The 19,875-nt window shown below is 47.5% G+C and overlaps 1 protein-coding gene across 2 annotated transcripts in view; it reads left to right on the forward strand.

Annotated features, from left to right (window-relative positions):
* KCNH4 (potassium voltage-gated channel subfamily H member 4) overlaps positions 1 to 19,875 on the forward strand; it is a 58,543-nt gene extending 38,668 nt beyond the window's left edge. For both annotated transcript variants that reach the window (XM_081837669.1, XM_081837670.1), the window contains exons 9-16: positions 3,156 to 3,355; positions 3,887 to 4,136; positions 5,244 to 5,458; positions 13,834 to 13,872; positions 14,282 to 14,646; positions 15,551 to 15,657; positions 17,315 to 17,391; positions 18,618 to 19,875. In XM_081837669.1, the coding sequence (XP_081693795.1) occupies positions 3,156 to 3,355; positions 3,887 to 4,136; positions 5,244 to 5,458; positions 13,834 to 13,872; positions 14,282 to 14,646; positions 15,551 to 15,657; positions 17,315 to 17,391; positions 18,618 to 19,151 (1,787 nt within the window). In that variant the 3' untranslated portion in view covers positions 19,152 to 19,875. The remainder of the gene's footprint in view (positions 1 to 3,155; positions 3,356 to 3,886; positions 4,137 to 5,243; positions 5,459 to 13,833; positions 13,873 to 14,281; positions 14,647 to 15,550; positions 15,658 to 17,314; positions 17,392 to 18,617) is intronic.

A 19,875-nucleotide genomic window follows, 5' to 3' on the forward strand; every position in this document is an offset into this window, starting at 1 on the left:
GTGGTTTGAGAGGTGAGCTTTGCTAGTTAAGACTTGGGGCTTATCCACACTTAGCTTTCCTCTGCTCTTTCCAGGCATGGTCCATGCTTTGAAGCTCCGTTTCTGAGTACACTTTTTTTTCTCTCTCCAGAGCTTTCCCTGCAAAAACCTGCTTTTTAAAGCTGGATTTGGAGCAAATGGCAATCCACAGAAAAATTGTCAATTGCTCCATTTGAGCACTAAAAAGCAGGTTTTCATGGGGAAACCTCTTGGGGGTGAGGTGGGAGACCATGCTTGGACACAGAGCTTTAAAGCACAGACTTGTGCCTGGAAAGAGCGGGGCAAAGGTTAAGCATGGATAAGCCATCAGACTCTCCTCTGACTGCAACTCATTATATGTCTCTGGTCTATTGATCTCTCTCTTTCATCCTCAGTTCCTCTCATCTGTAAAATGGACATAAAAGAAACAAGTGTAATTCAGAAAATGAGAGGTGCAGGGGGCACATGCCTGTCACTCAGCTGATGTCAGCTGGTCAGCAGGTGGGCATGGTTTGGGGGGAAATGGCCTGATGGGCCAAATTAGGGTCCCAATATTGGCTCACAGGTGGGAGGTTCTCCACCCCTGGTTTAGAGGTCACAAAGCAGACTGTGTGGCACGCTAAGTTGTCCTCTGGCAGAGCAGCTGGGATGGCTGCTGCCCCATAGTTTTCTGACTGAGACAGCTGCTTTGCCATGCCTAGGAACACAGGAAGGCTGCCTTTCACTGAGCCAGACCAATAATCTGTTTAGCCCATTGTTGTCTAGACTGACTGAAAGCTGTTCTCCAGGATTAGAAGGCAGGGAGCATCTCCTAGCCCTACTTGGAGATGCTGAGGATTGAACCTAAGATGCTCCAGCACTGAGCTACAGCCCTTTCCCTCCTGCCTAATGATAGGGCTGGCCCTGATACCAGACCTGAAAAGGAATTAAGTCCTGGGAATATGCTACGGCCGTCCTATTCCAAGTGCTGCTTGGGTGATCATGAGAAGGAATCATAGAATAATAGAGTTGGAAGAGACCACAAGGGCCATCGAGTCCAACCCCCTGCCAAGCAGGAAACACCATCAGAGCACTCCTGACATATGGTTGTCAAGCCTCTGCTTAAAGACCTCCAAAGAAGGAGACTCCACCACACTCCTTGGCAGCAAATCCCACTGTCGAACAGCTCTCACTGTCAGGAAGTTCTTCCTAATATTTAGGTGGAATCTTCTTTCTTGTAGTTTGGATCCATTGCTCCGTGTCCGCTTCTCTGGAGCAGCAGAAAACAACCTTTCTCCCTCCTCTATGTGACATCCTTTTATATATTTGAACGTGGCTATCATATCACCCCTAAACCTCCTCTTCTCCAGGCTAAACATGCCCAGCTCCCTTAGCCGTTCCTCATAAGGCATCGTTTCCAGGCCTTTGACCATTTTGGTTGCCCTCCTCTGGACACGTTCCAGTTTGTCAGTGTCCTTCTTGAACTGTGGTGCCCAGAACTGGACACAGTACTCCAGGTGAGGTGTGACCAGAGCAGAATACAGTGGCACTATTACTTCCCTTGATCTTGATGCTATACTCCTATTGATGTAGCCCAGAATTGCATTGGTTTTTTAGGAGGTGGAAGTCAGAGAGGCCTCCCCAGAAGGAAGCACTGTAGTCATAAAGTGACTTTCGTTATGGTCCCATAGACTGGATAAATGCATGTTCAGGTCACATCAAAGACAAAAATATTTTAGATAACCTAAATGGCTGTGCTTTAGAACTTGAGACGAGGAGATTACTCTCCTTTGAGAGTAAAGCAGGAAGAGTGAGAAATAGAGGGGGTGGGTGGTTTATTACTTTTGTCCAATTTTAAATTTTTGTTTCTAAATTTATCGTAAAGCTCTCATAGGGCAGTCCAGGGCGGGGGAATTCCAGGCTCAGAAAGAATTGGCCCATATTAGCTTTATTAGCAGTGATAAAACCTCCAAGCTCAGAAGCAGTCTACTTCTGGAATACTAGCCATTCTGAATAAGCAACAGAGGAAAAACTGCTGCTTTCATGCCCTGCTTTAAAAAAAAAAAAATTAATGTAGTTTAGTTTAGTTTAGTTTAGTTTAGTTTAGTTTAGTTTAGTTTAGTTTAGTTTAGTTTAGTTTAGTTTATTACATTACATTACATTACATTACATTACATTACATTACATTACATTACATTACATTACATTACATTTATATCCTGCCTTTTTCTCTGGAGAACTCAAAATGGCACACAGACTTCTCCCCATCTCTGTTTTATTCCCACAACAACCCTGTTAGGTAGGTTAGGAGGCTGAGAGACAGTGTCTTGCCCAAAGTCACCAGTGAGCATCATGGCTGAGCTGGGATTTGAACCGTGATCTCTCAAGTTTCTGAGCACAATTCAAAGTGTTGTTGCTAACCTTTAAAGCCCTAAACGGCCTTCTCCTTATATACCTGAAGTAGCATCTCCACCCCCGTCGTTCAGCCTGATGTCCAGCTCTGACGGTCTTCTGACAGTTCCCTTACAGGGAACGAGGCAGAGGGACTTCCGGATAGTGGCACCCACCCTGTCAAAGAGATGTCAAAGAGATAAACAATTATATGACTTTCTGAAGACATCTGAAGGCAGCTCCGTTTAGGGAAGTTTTTAATGTTTAATGTTTTACCATATTGGCCTGAATATAAGCCACATTTTTTCTAAATTCTGACCGTGAAAAGTTAAAGTGCGGCTTAATTTCACAACCTTACAAAAATTGGCTTTTATGATATTGCCGCTGAAACAGACATATGGTAAAACGGAACAAGTGTGAGTGCCTGCAAAATTTTAAGGGAGCAGCTTATATTCTGGTATTGTCTTTTTTTCCACCTTGAATTTTAAAGGTGCGGCTTATATTTCGGTGCAGCTTATATTTGGGCCAATACGGTATTAAGTTTTTATTTTATGTTGGAAGCTGCCCTGAGTGGCTGAGGCAACCCAGTCAGATGGATGGGGTATGAATAATAAAATTGTTGTTGCTGTTGTTGTTGTTCCTTGTCCAGCACCCTAACCACTACTCCACACTGACTTGCGTTCCATCAGTTGGGAATAGGATGCCAATCTAGATAGGCCTAAGAGGGCTCTTTTCTCTCATGCCCCATTTCCTCCTCTCTGCCCCAGCTTTGATGCATGCCGTGGTCTTTGGCAACGTGACAGCTATCATCCAGCGCATGTACTCGCGACGCTCCCTCTATCATACCCGCATGAAGGATCTCAAGGACTTCATCCGCGTCCACCGCCTGCCCCAGCAGCTTAAGCAGCGCATGCTGGAGTACTTTCAGACCACGTGGTCTGTCAACAACGGCATTGATGCAAATGAGGTAAGGGCAGCTCGCTCTGTCAGTTTTAGGCTGGATTCCTATGCCCCCTTATTATAGAATAAGCACAACTCAACTGAATGAAACTGACTTCTGACCTGATGTTCATAGGACTGAACACTATTAACCCCCTTCTAAGGGTCACAATGATTTGGGAGATTCCCCCCCAAATCTGACTTTTTGCAGTAAGGAAAGCGATGGGGAAATATACTAGGAAAGTGTGAGATATTTGAGATGAGGTTGTCTAACCTCCCAACAAACAAAACAGAATGGATAATTAGCCAATATTGTCTAAATTTTCTGCAAACTTTGTGAATACAAATCAGGAAGGATGCTCAATGGAACAGGTCATCTGGACACGGCCTTAGGGTCTGGGGCTGAAGAGCACTCCTACATAAAGGAGGATAAAATGGAACAGGCTATGAGAGGAGCCTGGGGGTCAGACCCCGGCCCATTTGTGGGTTGTGGCGGCACAGTGGACTCCAATTGCACCAAACTCCATGCTGATGCTCCCTGCTCCTCCTTTCCCTTCAGCTCCTGCGGGACTTCCCAGATGAACTACGAGCGGACATCGCCATGCACTTGAACAAGGACATTTTGCAGCTGCCGCTCTTTGAGAGCGCCAGCCGTGGTTGCCTGCGTGCCCTTTCCCTGCACATCAAGACATCCTTCTGCGCCCCCGGGGAATATCTTCTCCGCCAGGGAGACGCCCTGCAAGCAAATTACTTTGTCTGCTCAGGCTCCCTTGAAGTCCTTAAGGACAACATTGTACTGGCCATTTTAGGTAAGACTCTGGGAGAGCCGCACAGTGCAATCTGTGTCTCTTTGGGGATGCGGGGGTGGTATTAGGGCCAGGCTGAGGCCACAAATAGGCTCTGTGTCGGGGCTAGGGCAAAATTCCGTTTTGTTTGCATTTTAATGAGAAACTGTCTGATCTGTGCTTCTCAAACTAATACATGAAATCTGCACTTCTCCAAATTTTGCGATGCAGTTCTCTGGTCAAGAAGTTTGCAAAACAATGTGTATGTTAGGGGGAAATGTGCACAGAAATGCATATATTGGTGAAACTAACTACAAAAATTCATTATGTTAGAGGGACTTGCTTGCAAGAATGTGTGCATTAGACAAAACTGCATACAAAAATACATTTATTATAAGAAATTTGCACTAAAACGCTGATTGATTTTCTTGAGGATTTCTGTTAAATCTGCAAATTGCTGAGGAAATGTGGAAAACTGAATTTAAGATACAAAAACTGAGAAACTGAGGGCAGATCCACACCAGGAAGTACATTCAACAGATATTTAAAGTGCATGGTTTCCCCCAAAGAATCGTGGGAAGTGTAGCTTCACCCTCAAAGAGATAACAATTCCCAGCAAACTACGGCTCCCATGATTCTTTGGGAGAGGCCACATGCATTTAATGTGTTTTAAGTGTATAGCATGGATCTGCCCCGAGATAAACCAAAATTGACAAATTCATCCATTCCTGACCATTAGCAGTGCTGGCCAGGACTGATGGAGAGTTGGAGACAAACAACACCTGGAGGTCCACAAGTTCCCTGCTCTATATTAATCCTGCTCTGGAATACGCCATTGGCATAAAGCAGGCAACGGCTCTTGGTTTGATGACAGGGAAATCCAGGTTCCTGCTGTCCAGTCCAGAGACATGTTGCTGACACAAGGGACACCCCTTGTGAGCTTAGAAAAGGCTCTGAGATCTGAAAGCACGCACAGCTCACTAGGCTAGTCCAAGCCTCAACCCTAGCCCATGGGACTCCCAGTTCGAGCCCCTCCAGCAGAAGACGGGGGGAGATTAGGGGACACACAAGTGGCCTCCCTGCTTCTAACCCCATTCAGACACTCCCCAAATCCTGACTCATCTTCCTTAGGTAAAGGGGACCTCATTGGGGCTGACCTGCCCAATAAAGACCAAGTAATCAAGACCAATGCAGACGTCAAGGCGCTGACCTACTGCGACCTCCAGTACATCAGCCTGCGCGGGCTCTTCGAGGTGCTGGAGCTGTACCCCGAATATTCTGCCAAGTTCATGGCCGACATCCACCAGGACCTCACCTTCAACTTGCGGGAGGGCAGCGAGATTGAGGTAGGGATGTTTGTGTGCTGCAGGTGACCCTGATCCCAGCCTATCCTCCCCCTTTCTACCTGTACTTCTAGCCATTTGACCACACAGGGCCAGTTCCCACCAAGACCAGACCCTTCCCCTTCCCCAGGAGTCATTCACATCCCCTGCTAAAGACACACCCACCATCATCACTCCCAGACCATGATAATTCATCTTTCCAGTGCTTCCAACTCCATCAGTGCCCTTCCACCATTTGCATCTTGCCACTTTCCCTGAGCAGGCAGGGGGGGGGGAGGGAGAGAGACTTGGGCCATGTTTATCATGTGGCTTGTCCTGGGTGAAAAGCTCTTTAAAAAACAAAACAAAAAATGTCAGCATGGGAAGGAGGCCCCAACTGGATTAAGAGCATAGCACGAAGCAAAGGGTTAAATCTGCCCTAGCCCCTGCCATCATGCAATAGGAGTGTGTGTGCTGTCAATCTGTGAAAGAAACAGCAGTCAAGGGCAAATGATGTGAAAAGCATCCCATCCAGTCTGACCTATTTCCCCCACCTGTTCCCCAGATCCAGATAGCCTTCATAGGAACATAGGAAACTGCCTTATACTAAGCCAGACCAAAAATCCATAGAGCTCAGTGTTGTCTACACTGACTGGCAGCAACTCTGCAGGGTTTCAGACAGGGTTCTCCACCAGCCCTACCTGGAGGAGCCATGGATCGAACCTGGGAACTGAGCAAAGCAGGGGCTCAACCATTGAGCTGTGGCTTTTCAGACAGAGACAGGCAACTGTTTCTGTGGCGTTTTAAGCATCCCAGAATCTCTGCACACTCATGCCTTTTGCGCCGCTGTTGCCTCTCGTCAGACGTATCTTGCATTTTTCTGAAGTGCTATACACAGCACAGACGATTCCTTCCAGTAGCACCTTAAAGACCAACTAAGTTAGTTCTTGGTATGAGCTTTCGTGTGCATGCACACTTCTTCAGATACACTGAAACAGAAGTCACCAGACCCTTCTATATAGTGAGAAGGTGGGGAGGGGTATTACTCAGGAGGGTGGTGGGAATGCAACTTATTACCAAACTTAAAACCATGGAGAGACCTGGTCTGAACAAAGACATTGGATTCTTATTTCATTATACATGACAAAGCCATTTTTCACCTTCTCACCCCTTGCTTTTTCCTGTAAGACCTATTGCAGTCATTAAGAGTCGTCAACAGGCTCATCACAGCTATCTGCCAATCACCCATTCCCACCACCCTCCTGAGTAATACCCCTCCCCACCTTCTCACTATATAGAAGGGTCTGGTGACTTCTGTTTCAGTGTATCTGAAGAAGTGTGCATGCACACGAAAGCTCATACCAAGAACTAACTTAGTTGGTCTTTAAGGTGCTACTGGAAGGAATTTTTTTATTTTATTTTGACTATGGCAGACCAACACGGCTACCTATCTGTAACTAGCACAGACGATGGCATCCTCATTTCTGCAAAACAGAGAAAAAAGCCTCTTCTGTGTGTGTGTGTTTTCAGAGGGGAGAGTGCCGGAGGCATTTGTGGGGCTGTCTCCCTGGGAAACTCTTATTTACGGATGTTCAGGTGGAGGAGGGGTTATGGCAGGGCCTACACAGCTTGACTGCCCCTCTCTCCCATCCCCACTTGAATGCAGCCTAGCATCATACCTTGCCAGGTCCTCAACATGGCTGTAGAGTTCAGGAGGTTAACAATGACCCTAGGGGGCCACCGTACGTGACTGGTGGCAGGCCAGCGCTACCATGCAAGGAAGGAAGGAAGGAAGGAAGGGGAAGTGGTCTTCTTCATTCAGTTGGTAGACCGTGAGACTTTTAATTTCAGGGTCATGGGTTCAAGCCCTGCATTTGGCATCATACACTGTTCCACCTGCATTGCAGGGGGTTAAACTAGATGACCCTTGTGGTACCTTCCAACTCTACCATTCTGTGATTCTATAAGGCACTGTGGTGGTGGGATATAAAAGCAGGAATTGGGGTTTGAATGGTGCAGCAGGATTTTTTAAAGCAGGGATGGTTAACCTGTGTCTCCTCAGATATTCTTGAACTCCAGCTCTAATCAGCCCCAGCCAGCAAGGCCAATGGTCAGTGTTGATGGGGTTTTCAATCGAACAACATCTGGAGGGCCACAGATTACCCAGGCCTGTTTTAAAGTGTTACCTGTAGCAATGTGTGTTTGTGAGTCCTTCTTTTGGGCAGCAAAATGGCACATGTTGGAATTGGCTGGCTTCATAAGTCTAGGTTACACAATTAGCAACCTATACAGTGATAGCAAGCCCAAACAAGGCTTTCCCCAAGTGGGGCTGATGTATTCAGTGATTCCATTTAAGCACATGAATTGGTATACAGACACAGAATTCAACATTCTATGAACAACAGCCTGCTTCTTTTCAAATGGCAAATTTCAGCCTGTTGTCGCTGCAAAGAGAAGCTTGAAAGTGTGTGAACAATGGTAAAATCTCAGAAACTGGGGGGGGGGGGAGGTGGGACTTCAGAGCCCTGAATAGCTACATACTTGGCCATAATAGAAGCAGAATAAAAGCTGCAAACTCATCAAATACATGCCAATATATGCACAACTGAAGCAGGTGGTAGAATTTTACCTGCAAGGTGTATTGCACACAGCCCAAAGCCAAATCTAACTGTCCCTCTCATTGGAGCACCTCATGCCGCTAGAACAGAGCTCAAAACTCAGTTATTTGCAGGACGCTTTTAAAGTATGGCATGCTGAGGTCTGAAAAGACTTTGCAGAAAGAGAATGGTCCAGTCATTCAATAGGAATCATGCTCATTGAACACTGCAGAAGAGAACAAGAGCCCTCGTGGATCAAAGCAAATGCCTAGCCAGTCCTGCATCCCATTTCCCACAGTGGCCAATCAGATGCCTCCAGGACAAGCAGGGCAAGAGCGCCATAGCTGTCTCCTGCCCTTGTTCCCTAGCAACTGGCATTTGGAGGCACGGCGCCTCTGATCCCGGAGGTAGCATAAAGCCAGCATGAGGGGTGCAATATAAATTCATTCGGTTTGCATTAATTCACCCTTCCTGAATTAATATGCACACTCCTCTGAAATTTGCACTTGCCTAAAGTTTGCGCGGGACGCGGGTGGCGCTGTGGGTAAAACCTCAGCGCCTAGGACTTGCCGATCGTCAGGTCGGCGGTTCGAATCCCCGCGGCGGGGTGCACTCCAGTTGCTCGGTCCCAGCGCCTGCCAACCTAGCAGTTCGAAAGCACCCCTGGGTGCAAGTAGATAAATAGGGACCGCTTACTAGCGGGAAGGTAAACGGCATTTCCATGTGCTGCACTGGTTCGCCAGATGCAGCTTGTCATGCTGGCCACGTGACCCGGAAGTGTCTTTGGACAACGCTGGCCCCCGGCCTCTTAAGCGAGATGGGCGCGCGACCCCAGAGTCGGACACGACTGGCCTGTACAGGCAGGGGTACCTTTACCTTTTTAAAGTTTGCGCTGCAGACTTCCGGGTTAGCGCGAACGGCTAATGGCGGATTCCCTCCGAGCTCCGGAGGGAATCGGCTCTGCTGAGGACGGGTCTTGCCGTGCCGGCGACACGGGGACCCTCAGAAACCGCAGGCGCGGAAGCCTGCGGACTTGGTGACTCGGTGGGCACCTTAAGCGCCCTCCCCGACCCACGAAGAGCCTTTTTAAAGGCTGCGGAGAGGGTACGGAGAGTGGCGTGGTGCTGAGAGTAGACCGCTACCTCAGTAGAGCGAAGCCGCAAGCCATGGCCGGAGAGCGCTGACTTTCTTCCCAAAATTTGGACTGGATAACAAAGGACCCGTGAGTAGTGGAATTTGGACTTTAAAAATTTTATCCTGTGAATTCGGCACGATCGGGGGATGTGTTAAAGGGAAGTCCGCACCCCCTCTACTTATAGACGTTTCAAAGCAAGGAACGGAGAATTAAGGCGGAATGAATACTGTTTTGAGGATTTAAAAGTTTCTCACAAATTTGATAGAACAAGATTTTTGTGCTGGAGAGAAAGGGAATTTGGAACTTTGTGTGTATCCCCCCCAAAAAACCCGGGAGTGTCCTATTTGGGTCCCGGAGGAAGAAGTGAAAGGAGTTTGACAGCTGTCAAAGAAGCTGTCAAACGGGCGGACAAAGTAAAGAATTTTGCTATTTAATAACTCGTGGAATTAAAGCTGATACATTTGGACTGAGGCGATTGGAAACAAAGTATTGATAACAACAAAGTAACAGATTATTGGAAAAGGACTACTAAATAACTGAAAGCCCCCTAGGGGGAATTAGTGACATTACAATGGCTGCAGAGGGAAAATTACTGGCGGAGATAGAAAAAATGTTTTTTCTCGTGGGAATCCTGCAGGAGCAGAGTATGGCTTTGAGTAAAGTTTTTATGACCTTGAATCCTGAAACAAACAACTCTGCTGAATGCACAAAGGAGATGTACGATAAAAATTCTGCAGCTGAGCAGGAAGAGATGCCTTTGGAATTGACAGAGAAAAAAGAAGGAGTTCAGACACTACAAGTGGAAAATATCAACCAGAAATCTGCAGCGTTAGAGTATGAGCAAGAAGACCTCTGGATTACAGATCTGCGAAAGATGAGAAAGAAGAAGAGAGAAGCCCCTGGAGTACTTGGAATATTAAAACTAGAAAGAACAAAGCAATATGATTGGGACTTTTCTCTTGAGTATGGAAAACTAGATGGTTTTTCGCAGCAAACACTCTTCAACATTCTGAATGAAAGAAAATATGATCTGACTCTGACTGAACTCCTTCGGGGTCTTAGGACCATCAAAGAGGACTACCAATATAGCTGGCAGAGAGGGACTGACAGAGAATCAGACGCCTCGGACGTGAGGAATCCGGGCTAGAAATATTTTTTGTTTGTTTTCTGGACATTTGTCTAGGAAGGGACAGAAACCGGGGCAGGGGGGGGAGAGAATAGAATTATAAAATGTTATGTTTTGTTTTACCTGGTCAATGTGACCTATAATTAATATAATAAAGGGAAAATTTGTGAAGGGGAAGTTAGATCGACCTTAAAAAAAAAAGAAATTAATGATTATAAGAGAATTGGATAGTTGAATACAGATAAACAAAAGATTTTAATTTTTAAAAGCAATGTGAATATCTTTAAGAGGTTAGGTAAGAACTTGCTGAATTAATTTTGGAATTGGGATGTAAGAGGAGGGGGTGGGGGGAAGTCAATGAAAGTGGGTAAAGAAACTTAGGGTATGTAATTGTATTTGTGTGTTTGTTTGTCTTTGTCTTTGTGTGTGTGTCTGTTGTTATAAAATGTAAAAACCCAATAAAAATTATTTAAAAAAAAAAAAAAAAATAAAGTTTGCGCTGCAGTCCTCCAGCCAAAGAACGCATAGCAAAATGGGCCTGTTAGTGAAAAGTGCACACACAAATGCACATTGGTGAAAAAGTGTACCAAAGTGTGTCCTATTATGGGGAAAGTGATTGCAAAAATGCAGTGCACACCCACCCTACCCTTGGGTGTTAAGAAGACTTTTGCCTCTTCTTAAATGCAGGGAGGTTCGACAAGTTGGGTTGTTCCTTCTGCTGACTCCTTGCTATCAAGCTTGCAGAAAATAGCAGCAGTTATTTTTGCCAAGCTTTCTCCCCACAGATCTTTAAAAAACAGGTTGAGGGTTTTAAAAAACTGCCTTCATTTTTAATGAAGGAAACAATATCTTTTCTGCTCTCAATATCTCTTATATCGATATCTCAATATAAGATTCCCCATCCCTGGCCTCTCCCAAACGTGCTTCTCCTGAGGTGTCACCAAAGCTCAAGAGTCCTATACGGAACAGTGATATCTTGGATGTGTTTGTATTGGCAGTGAGGTCAAGAAAGGAGAGTGAGGACAGTGGAGCCATGAGGCAGAATATGACCGCTACCTCAAGCAGTAGATACTGGAGGCAGTGGGAGCTTCAGTGAGGGGTTGAAGGCCAAAACTGTACACATGGCTGGCCCTGAATCCTGGCCTGCCAGCCTTCTACCCTCAGTGTAGAAGTATGCTTCATCTGCCAGCCCAGTTGACCTCTATATGTGAAGGTGGGGTCCCTTGCCTCAGGCAGCAAAATCTCTTAGACACACCCTAGGAGCTTCCCCACCACCACCAAATATTGGTCGCTAACTGAAGCCCACCACCAACAGTCTAAAACTTGAAAGACCTATGAGTCCTGGTGCGCATGAACTGAAGTTGCCCTTTAAGTCCCGGCCACAGCTTCCCTTTCTTCTGCCTGAGGGCCAAAGCAGACATCTTTTATTTGCCTGAAAAATAGCTCTCTCGGTGTATGTGTATATAAACTGATTTGGACCAGGGCTGAGCAGCTGAGTGGGGGGATTTGTGGGAATTGGACTCTAGTTCCCTTTTGCAGAGTGTGGGAAAGACAGCCCTGGGTGGTTAGACCCTTTAATTAGTTCTCTTTCTTTCCCTCCTATAAAAACTACGCAAGACGCTCCCTTTTAGAGTTTAAAAGAACATGCTGTAAAACTTAGTGTGCTTTGCAGTTGCAGATCAAATGTACAATGCAGGTGGGTGTTTCTTAAGTAGCTAAAACATCTTACATAGATTAAACTGTTACAGACTGGCTAACATTTACAGACTCAGAAGCAGATAGCAGCACAACAAAGATGCTGCTCTGTTAAGACTGTTCAACTAACTGCCATAACTGAACCAACTGCCATAACTGCCACAGAGCGTATGACAGTTCTACAGCTCTTGCATTTAACCCTTTACATATGCAGTTTGGATGATAACATCCCATAGAATTAAACCCCCCTTTTCCACTGTTCCCCAATGGAAACCACTCATCACTCCAAAGCTGCTGTTAGCTACAAGCAGTGGGGGGGAAAGGCAGGTGCAGTACAAGTTCCTGTCTCTCGCTCTCCCTCCTCCCCGTGGTTAATAATATCTTCAGTGAGGGAGTGGAGAGGATTTAAATAAGTAAACAGTGCCGAAGAATAGGTTGACCACCCTCCCCTCTGTACCATGGCTCTGATCCCACTTGCCCACCTGTTTACTAAGCCACAAGTCCAATGCAGGTTTATTTTTAAGAGCTGTTAAACATAAACAACTGCTGACTGCATCGCTCAGTCACTCATTTTAGGCTGAGGCCACATCGCCTCCCCTTACTTTCCGTTTCCTCTGCTGTTAGACTTCACACCTCCCAGGAAGCAGTGCTTCAACTCTTGTCATATATGGACATCGCTGTAACTAAGAACAGAATGTAGCATCCCCCATAAGGTGTTTTTAAGCAAGAGAAAATACGCCTAGAGGCAACAGCGGCTGGTGCCCATTGCACCCATTGCAAGCAGAGCCAACTCATTCCAGTTTTGCCTCCATCCTCTCCTCCGGTACAGTTCACCCTTGGTTCAATGCACCAGGTCACTTCCTCCCCGCTGCATTTCTCCTCCTGTTTGTGTCCTCCTCCGTCTACAGTTTCCCCTCGGCTGAACTTACCCACCTACCCACCCTGCTGATTGTGATGGTGGTTTTTGTCCACTAGGACCAAGACCGTGACCAGCCAGTAAACGCCCGTAGGCTCTCCAACAGCCGTCGGATGGTAACATGCTTTGGGCACTACCGGCCTGGGCTACATTCGAACCAGTGACCTAGAGGTGAAAGGTCGTGTGCCCACCCCGCCTCCCGATACAATCCTGCCCTCCCTTGCCCACCGCCACACCTCATTGCTCCCATCTGTCATCACAATGCCCCCCCATTCCCCTGAACTTTCTCCCCCTATCCCTGCCTGCCCTCCTGACACTTTGCTATAGCACATGGAAGTTTGTCCATCCCTAGAATGGTGTGGGTGGTGGAGTGCAAATAGATAGAAAGGGTGCATCGTGAGCAGAGGAGGAAAATATAGGTAGAATGAAGACAGGTAGAATGAATGTGCATGGGAATAAGAGAGGTGGACTTTGATCCGCCTTGTGTGTATTCAGTAGAGCATGGGAGTTCTCTGCATATGTTGTAATGGACACACATAAGGAGGGAGGCAGAGCCTTCCATCGCAAGCTTCATTCTGCCCAAGTCTGTCAAATAGCTACTTGCCATGATGGCTGGAGGTTGTGCCCTGTCTCCAGGGATTATGGGCACAGCAAATACCAGTTGCTGGCACCCACAGGAGAGGAGTGCGCTCTAGCTCCTGCTCAAAACAATGCATGGTTGTCAGTTTGTGCCAAGATGGTGCAGGAGACGCTTCCTAGAGGGGCCAGAACCAAGGTGAAATGGCATCTGCCTCTTCAGCTTTTGGTTGGGTGGTCGTCAGTCTGGCAACCAAGAATGGTCAGCTTTGAGGCAACAACCCTGATGGACTCTGAAAGAGCTACCCAGTCTTTCTTGTTTGATTGTGTTGTTGTTGCTGTTTTCCTTTCTAGGGACTTCTCCGATTCTCCAGGTCCCCACGTTTATCCCAGGTAACTTTTTTGCTGCAGGAACAGAAGGGCACAGGGGGTGGAGAAACTGCATTGATTACAGCCAACATGAATTTGGCTGGGTGGATGGGATCTCAGGAAGCAAAAAATAAAAATAAAATAAAAATCTTAACTTTGTTCGTAAGTTGCTTGCAAAAACTTGAGTTTGTACTCTCCAAAATTATTTCCCCTACACTGGAAAGCCTGAGGACTAAGAGCATTTTCATCCCGGCTTGCAGTGCAAATATGAACTAGTTTGAAATGCTTATTTGCCTGACAGATTGATACACTTCACCTAAACAATGATCAGATGGTCACACATCTAAGTTTATTAAATGTGATTTAAGCCTCACCTATAAGAAAGCTGCCTTTCCATCTTCTGAATCTTCTTCCTTCCTTCCCTCTTGTTTAGCCTCACCTTGAAAGTGGTGCTGCCCCCGAGAAGCCCCTGCCCTCCATCCAGGAGTATGGCGAGGACTCTGAGGACTTCTTCCAGCCCTCGCCAGCCACCATCACCCGCCGCAAACTCCTCTTGCCCAACCTCAACAGCCCCGTGAGGCGTGGCTCCTTCAGCAGCCTGCTAGGAGATGACCTACGCCAGTTCTCTGCCCTGCGGCGAAATTGTCGCTCCCCAGCCCACTGCAACCGAGGCCGTAGCCCCTCTCCGCAGTGTCGCCGGGAGGTGCAGCTCTCTGATGAGGGCAGCAACGGCCGGAAACCTGGCAAGCTCCTCATTCCCTCCCTCATGAACTATGGAACCCCAGACCTCAGCCCCAGGTAAGGGTCCTCATTGCATTCCTGAACGACCACAGCAGACAAACGGATTTGGCTCATGGGGTATGATCCACTGGGGAGTTCTCCTGCGAAAGCCTCAATAAAATGAATAGGATACATTCAAGAAGGAAGCAGTGGTTTTCTGTAGCTTCTTTCCATTTAACTTAGATTTAGGTTGGAGAACTTCTTAGCACTGGGGTGTAGGGTGGGTGTCAGGGAGCTGTCAACAAGCCAGGACATCCACAGGGCAGGCGCACACACAGAAGGCATGGAACTTGATTAGCTTTTTATTAGCAGAAAAACAACAATACAGCAATGTCCTTTGGTTCATCTCAACTCAACGAAGGCTTTGCTGAAACTGAGCTCTAGCCATGCCCCTCCCCTCTAGCCTCTCACTCTGGATCACTCCCAAGCAGGGGGTGAGCTCCTCCTGTGGGCCTGTCTGGCGCTCCTCAAGTGGGGAGTCAGAGTGGGAGAAGAGTCAGCAAGACTGGGACTGTCTGCATGCATGCTGCGACTCTCAGCTTCTAATCCTGTCCTGGAAGGCCCTCCTTCTTCTGACCCCCCTTGATCTCTCAAGTCTCCTGCTTCTATCAGCTCCCAGCTTATCCTTTCTGCTGACTGCTCCTCAGTGTCCCAACACTAGGCTCCAGGCTCTAAGGTGTCATCTTCCAAGACCTCCCTGGAGAGTTCTTGGGAGTCAGGCACCTACCACTCCTCCTCATCCATCCGGCCCCTGACAGTGGGGGGTCTGTTTTCCATCCAGTGCTCCATTTCCTTGGAGGGATAGACTGCCTCTGAATATGGAGGCTCTAAATTTGATATTCAATTGCCACTGCTTGACCCTGTCTTGCCACTTTTTGACTCCACCCTGCCGCTTAAACTAATCTGCCTCCCACCTCCTTAGAGTCGTGGATGGAATTGAAGATGACGGTGGCGCATCAGAGACACAAACCTTTAGTTTCAATGTCGATCAGCCCACGCAGAGCTCGGCGCAGGAGCCTCCAGTGTCAGGTAGCAATGGCAACAGAGGAGATGGGTCCTTCCACCTGCCTTAGAGAGAGCAAGAAGCCACTTAGCCGTCAACCATTCAATGCTCATTAAAGAAATGCTTCGCACACTATTGAGCAAGCAGATTCAGCCCTCTGTTGAGCATCAAGGCTCATTAGTGAGTCATCAAGTTAAGACTGGCCATCTCTTCAGCTGACCCGCCATGATGCCATGATCGTATTTCTCTTAAAATAGTCAACATGGGACAGCTCACTCAGAGAATGAGTTGGGAACCATGAGATGTTGCAGAATGGCTGGGTCTAAGGCCCCTCCAGTTTTGTGGCTGGATTTCCTAACAGGCTAAAGTGGGGAGGGTAAAAAGAGCCAGGGGGAGGGGAAGCCCACATGATACTCTCTGGTTGTTATTGGACTCCAACTTCCATCATCCCCAATTGTGGACCATCGTGCCTCAGGATGATGGGAGCTGTAGTTCAACGACATCTGGAAGGCCCCATGTTAGCTGCCATTGAGCTAACTGCTTCTGTGGGGGCTTCATTTCTATATGGCTAGATCTTGAACCCCCCCCCCATCTTGTGACTAGAGGAAGTAAAATGAATTATAATAAATAAGCATGTGCAATTGACATAGGTTGCAGCAGTCAGCTTTTCTTGGGACAGAATTAGGCCAGGTTCCCCCCTCCCCGAAGTGATTAAGCTAGGTTTGGACTATACCACTTTTGACTGTAGGTGGTGACTCACATAATAATAATAATAATAATAATAATAATAATAATAATAATAATTTATTTATACCCCGCCCATCTGGCTGGGCCTCCCCAGCCACTCTGGGCGGCTTCCATAGAAACCAAAAATACACTAAAATATCACACGTTAAAAACTTCCCTGAACAGGGCTGCCTTCAGATGTCTTCTGAATGTCAGGTAGTTGTTTATCGCTTTGACATCTGGTGGGAGGGTGTTCCACAGGGCGGGCGCCACAGGGCCCTCTGCAGGCAGGAAACTGTATGGCAGGGGAAAGGGATAGACCAGGAGGCTTCTCCACAACATCCACTTATTTATGAATGGCTTCTGCCCACGTTGTTATATGTAATATCCTATGCACCCCCCGAAATCTATATCTCACATGGTATAGTCCAAATGCAGGCTTACCACTTTGGTGAGAAGTAGTCCTTTGTTCTAGCAGTACTGAAGCTTCATTATTTAAAAATAACTATTTTAGAACGAAATATGCACAGTTCAGGTTTTAGGGCGACAGTGGGGAACCTCAGGTCCAGGGGTCTGGTGTGGCCCTCAGTACCTCTCTGTGTGGCCCTCACTCCTCAGTGGCCTTGCTTTACACCCTCCTTGAATATTTTTGCCCAGCTGGAATGTGTCCTTGGATAATGCCTCTTGCCTGCTAGGATAGAGAGGAGGCTGTGGAGAAACTAGCCTGTTTCAGAAAGCGAACATTTATATTCATTGCTCTGCCCACTTTTGCCTCTGGCCCCACCTACCACCCTTGGGCTACCAAAGGTCACCCTCCCTTTTTAGGGGTTTTCTCCAACGTGATGACCCCTTGCTCATACAAGCACAGTGTCGGAGGATTGGGCAGAAGGCAAATTGCTGCAAGTATTTTCTCTAACCCTCTCATCTCCCCCTCCTACCCCTTGAATTTCCTTGCAGGGACAGAGCAAGCCAACCCTGTGTCAACTGCAGAAGCTGATGAGGTAAAGCAGAACATCCGAAGGCTGAATCAAGAGGTAGGAAACAGCAGGGCTTTATTTTATTTGATTTGTGAGTCACTAGGGTGCAGTCCTGGCATCAGTTTTCCCTGCCGGGGCTGTGCCCTAGAAAATACAAAGTCAAGTTTAAAATGCCTCTGAGCATGGGCAAAGTGCATTTGCCTTGCCACCAAGTAAGCACAGCACGCCCTCATACATCAAGGACTAGGGGAAACTCTAGATCAGGAGGTGATGTTTGCAGTTGTCTCTTTCTCCCTGAAAACTAAGTGTGGTGGGGAGACGCATAGCTGCAGATCACCACTAGCTGCAAATGCCAGGTTAGTTTAGTTTAGTTTGTTTGTTTGGCTCGACTGCATTTATTCCTGCCCCCACCCCCCACTCATGGGGGAAGGAAAGGGATGAGGGGGTTGATTTTTCTGTGCATCCGTGGTGTTGGCGTTTCTGACTCAGGGTGTCAGGGTTTAAAATTAGCACCGGGTTGGTGACAATTTCATAGCAACAAAGCCAGCCTTCTCTTTCTTCATCTCCTCTCTCTCCCCCCACAAAACAAGTTGCCTGTGTGTTCTGCTCCTCATTCTTCATAGGAGCCCATCTCAGGCAGAGCTTTTTTACTCTCTCTCTCTCTCTCTCTCTCTCTCCCTCCCTCCCTCCCTCCCTCCCTCTCCCCGCCCCAATGTCTTAGCTCCTCCCCTTTCCCCAGCTGCTACATAAAAGCCTCAAAGATGTTGAAACAGATCGGATCAGAAATAAGAGGCCCACAGCCAGTAGCCGTGTCTTTCTGTGTGGACACATGGAGGCATCAGGCCCTTGTAGAGGGCATTCTCAGCACCAAATGGATTATAGTCATTGCAGCAGAATGAACTTCAGATTAACAAATAGTGTGGGACAGAGGCAGCATGGGGATGATGTCACTGTGTGTGTGGACCACCTCAGAAAGCTGCTTGCATTGATGCACATTATCACACAGTGCATACATGCTCATCATGAGGATGTAGTGGTTTGTGTGCAGGACTAGGACCTGGCGAGACCAGGTTTCAAATACCCACTTAGCCATAAAGCTCACTGGGTGACCTTGGGCCAGTCATTTTCTCTCAGTTTAAGTTGCCTCACAGCGCTTGTGTAGGGATAAAATGAGGACGATGTATGATGACTTGGAGGAAAGGTGGGATATAAATCAAATAAATAAGCAAGTCAATGTGCTCTATATAAATGCTAGGTATTGATTCTTTTTCTGGTTTCCCCAGATCAACAACCTGAACCGGGAAGTCTCCCAACTCAGTCGAGAGCTGCAGCATCTGATGAGCCTCCTTCAGAGTCAGCTTGCCATCCAGCCTTCCTACGCCCCTGCCGCGAGCTGCCCTCACAACTGTGGCCAGCCCTCGCCTTCCCCACCTCCCACCAGCAGGCTGCCTTCGTCCCAGAGCATGCCACCCCTCGGCCTCCCGGCCTCCTCGAGCGCAGACTTTTCAGCCTTCACCAACTCCCTGCCTTCTTCTGCCTCGTGCATAGAGCACTTGGGACCTGGGGAGCAGAGGGGTTCCACTTCCTGTGGCCCCACAAGCCCCACATACCAATACCACTCCCTATGGGCGGACAAGGGACACGGAAGCCACCACTGTGGCCAGGCAGCCAAGGGGACTTCTTCCCGGTCAAGCTCGCCCACGCCGTGCCCCCTTAGCTCTCTCTCCCCAAGGAACTCTTTCTCCACTTGTTCGGGGCAGGGCTGCCCGCCAACAGCACGCTTCCACTTCCGGTCAAGCTCAGAGACCTTTCACTGATGCCAAGTAGCCTCCTGTCACCTAACCTTCTTCCTGATGGTTGCTGAGGGCTCAGGACTCTACAGAGAAGCCGAGCAAGCTGGGCCCCAAGATTTGGCTTGTTGGTTGTTTATTTTTTTCTTTTGTAACCAGTAGATATATTTTTTAAAAATTTTCCATGCGGGAGGCAACTGTTCCCATGAGAGCCAAAATGAAGCGAAATTTTGGATTCCAGATTTAAGCGAACATTTGGGTTTTTGACGTTGTTTTTAAAAGGCATTTTTAAAAGAAAAAAGCACAGGCAGTTGAATCGTGAATCTTGCTGGTGCATTTTGAAGGCAGCGGCTGTGTTTGCATACTGTGCTTTGAATTGTCCCAAGAAGCTGAACACATTATGATTCAGCACTTAATCCATAGCTTCTGGCTACGTGCAAACTTGGAAATTCTGGCCAATGGCTTTGAAGCAAGCCAGTATATCAAACCAGCTTCAAATCGTGGCTTCAAGTCCAGCTTGCTTTGAAGCTATGAACCAGGGATGGGGAAGATGTGGCTGGACTATAACTCCCATCATCCCCAAGCACTGGCTGTGCTATCTGGGGCTGATGGGAGTTAGTGTTGTTGGACTCCAACAGGGTCGCAGGTTTGGCCCCTGTCAGCATGGGATGATGGGAATTGTAGTCCAAAACATCTGGAAGGCAGCAGGCTGGGGAAGTCTGTCTAAATCTAACAGCATCAAATGGCATGT

The sequence above is a fragment of the Podarcis erhardii genome, assembly GCF_964252035.2.
Source record: "Podarcis erhardii genome assembly, chromosome: 13".
In the NCBI taxonomy this organism is placed as follows: Eukaryota; Metazoa; Chordata; class Lepidosauria; order Squamata; family Lacertidae; genus Podarcis; species Podarcis erhardii.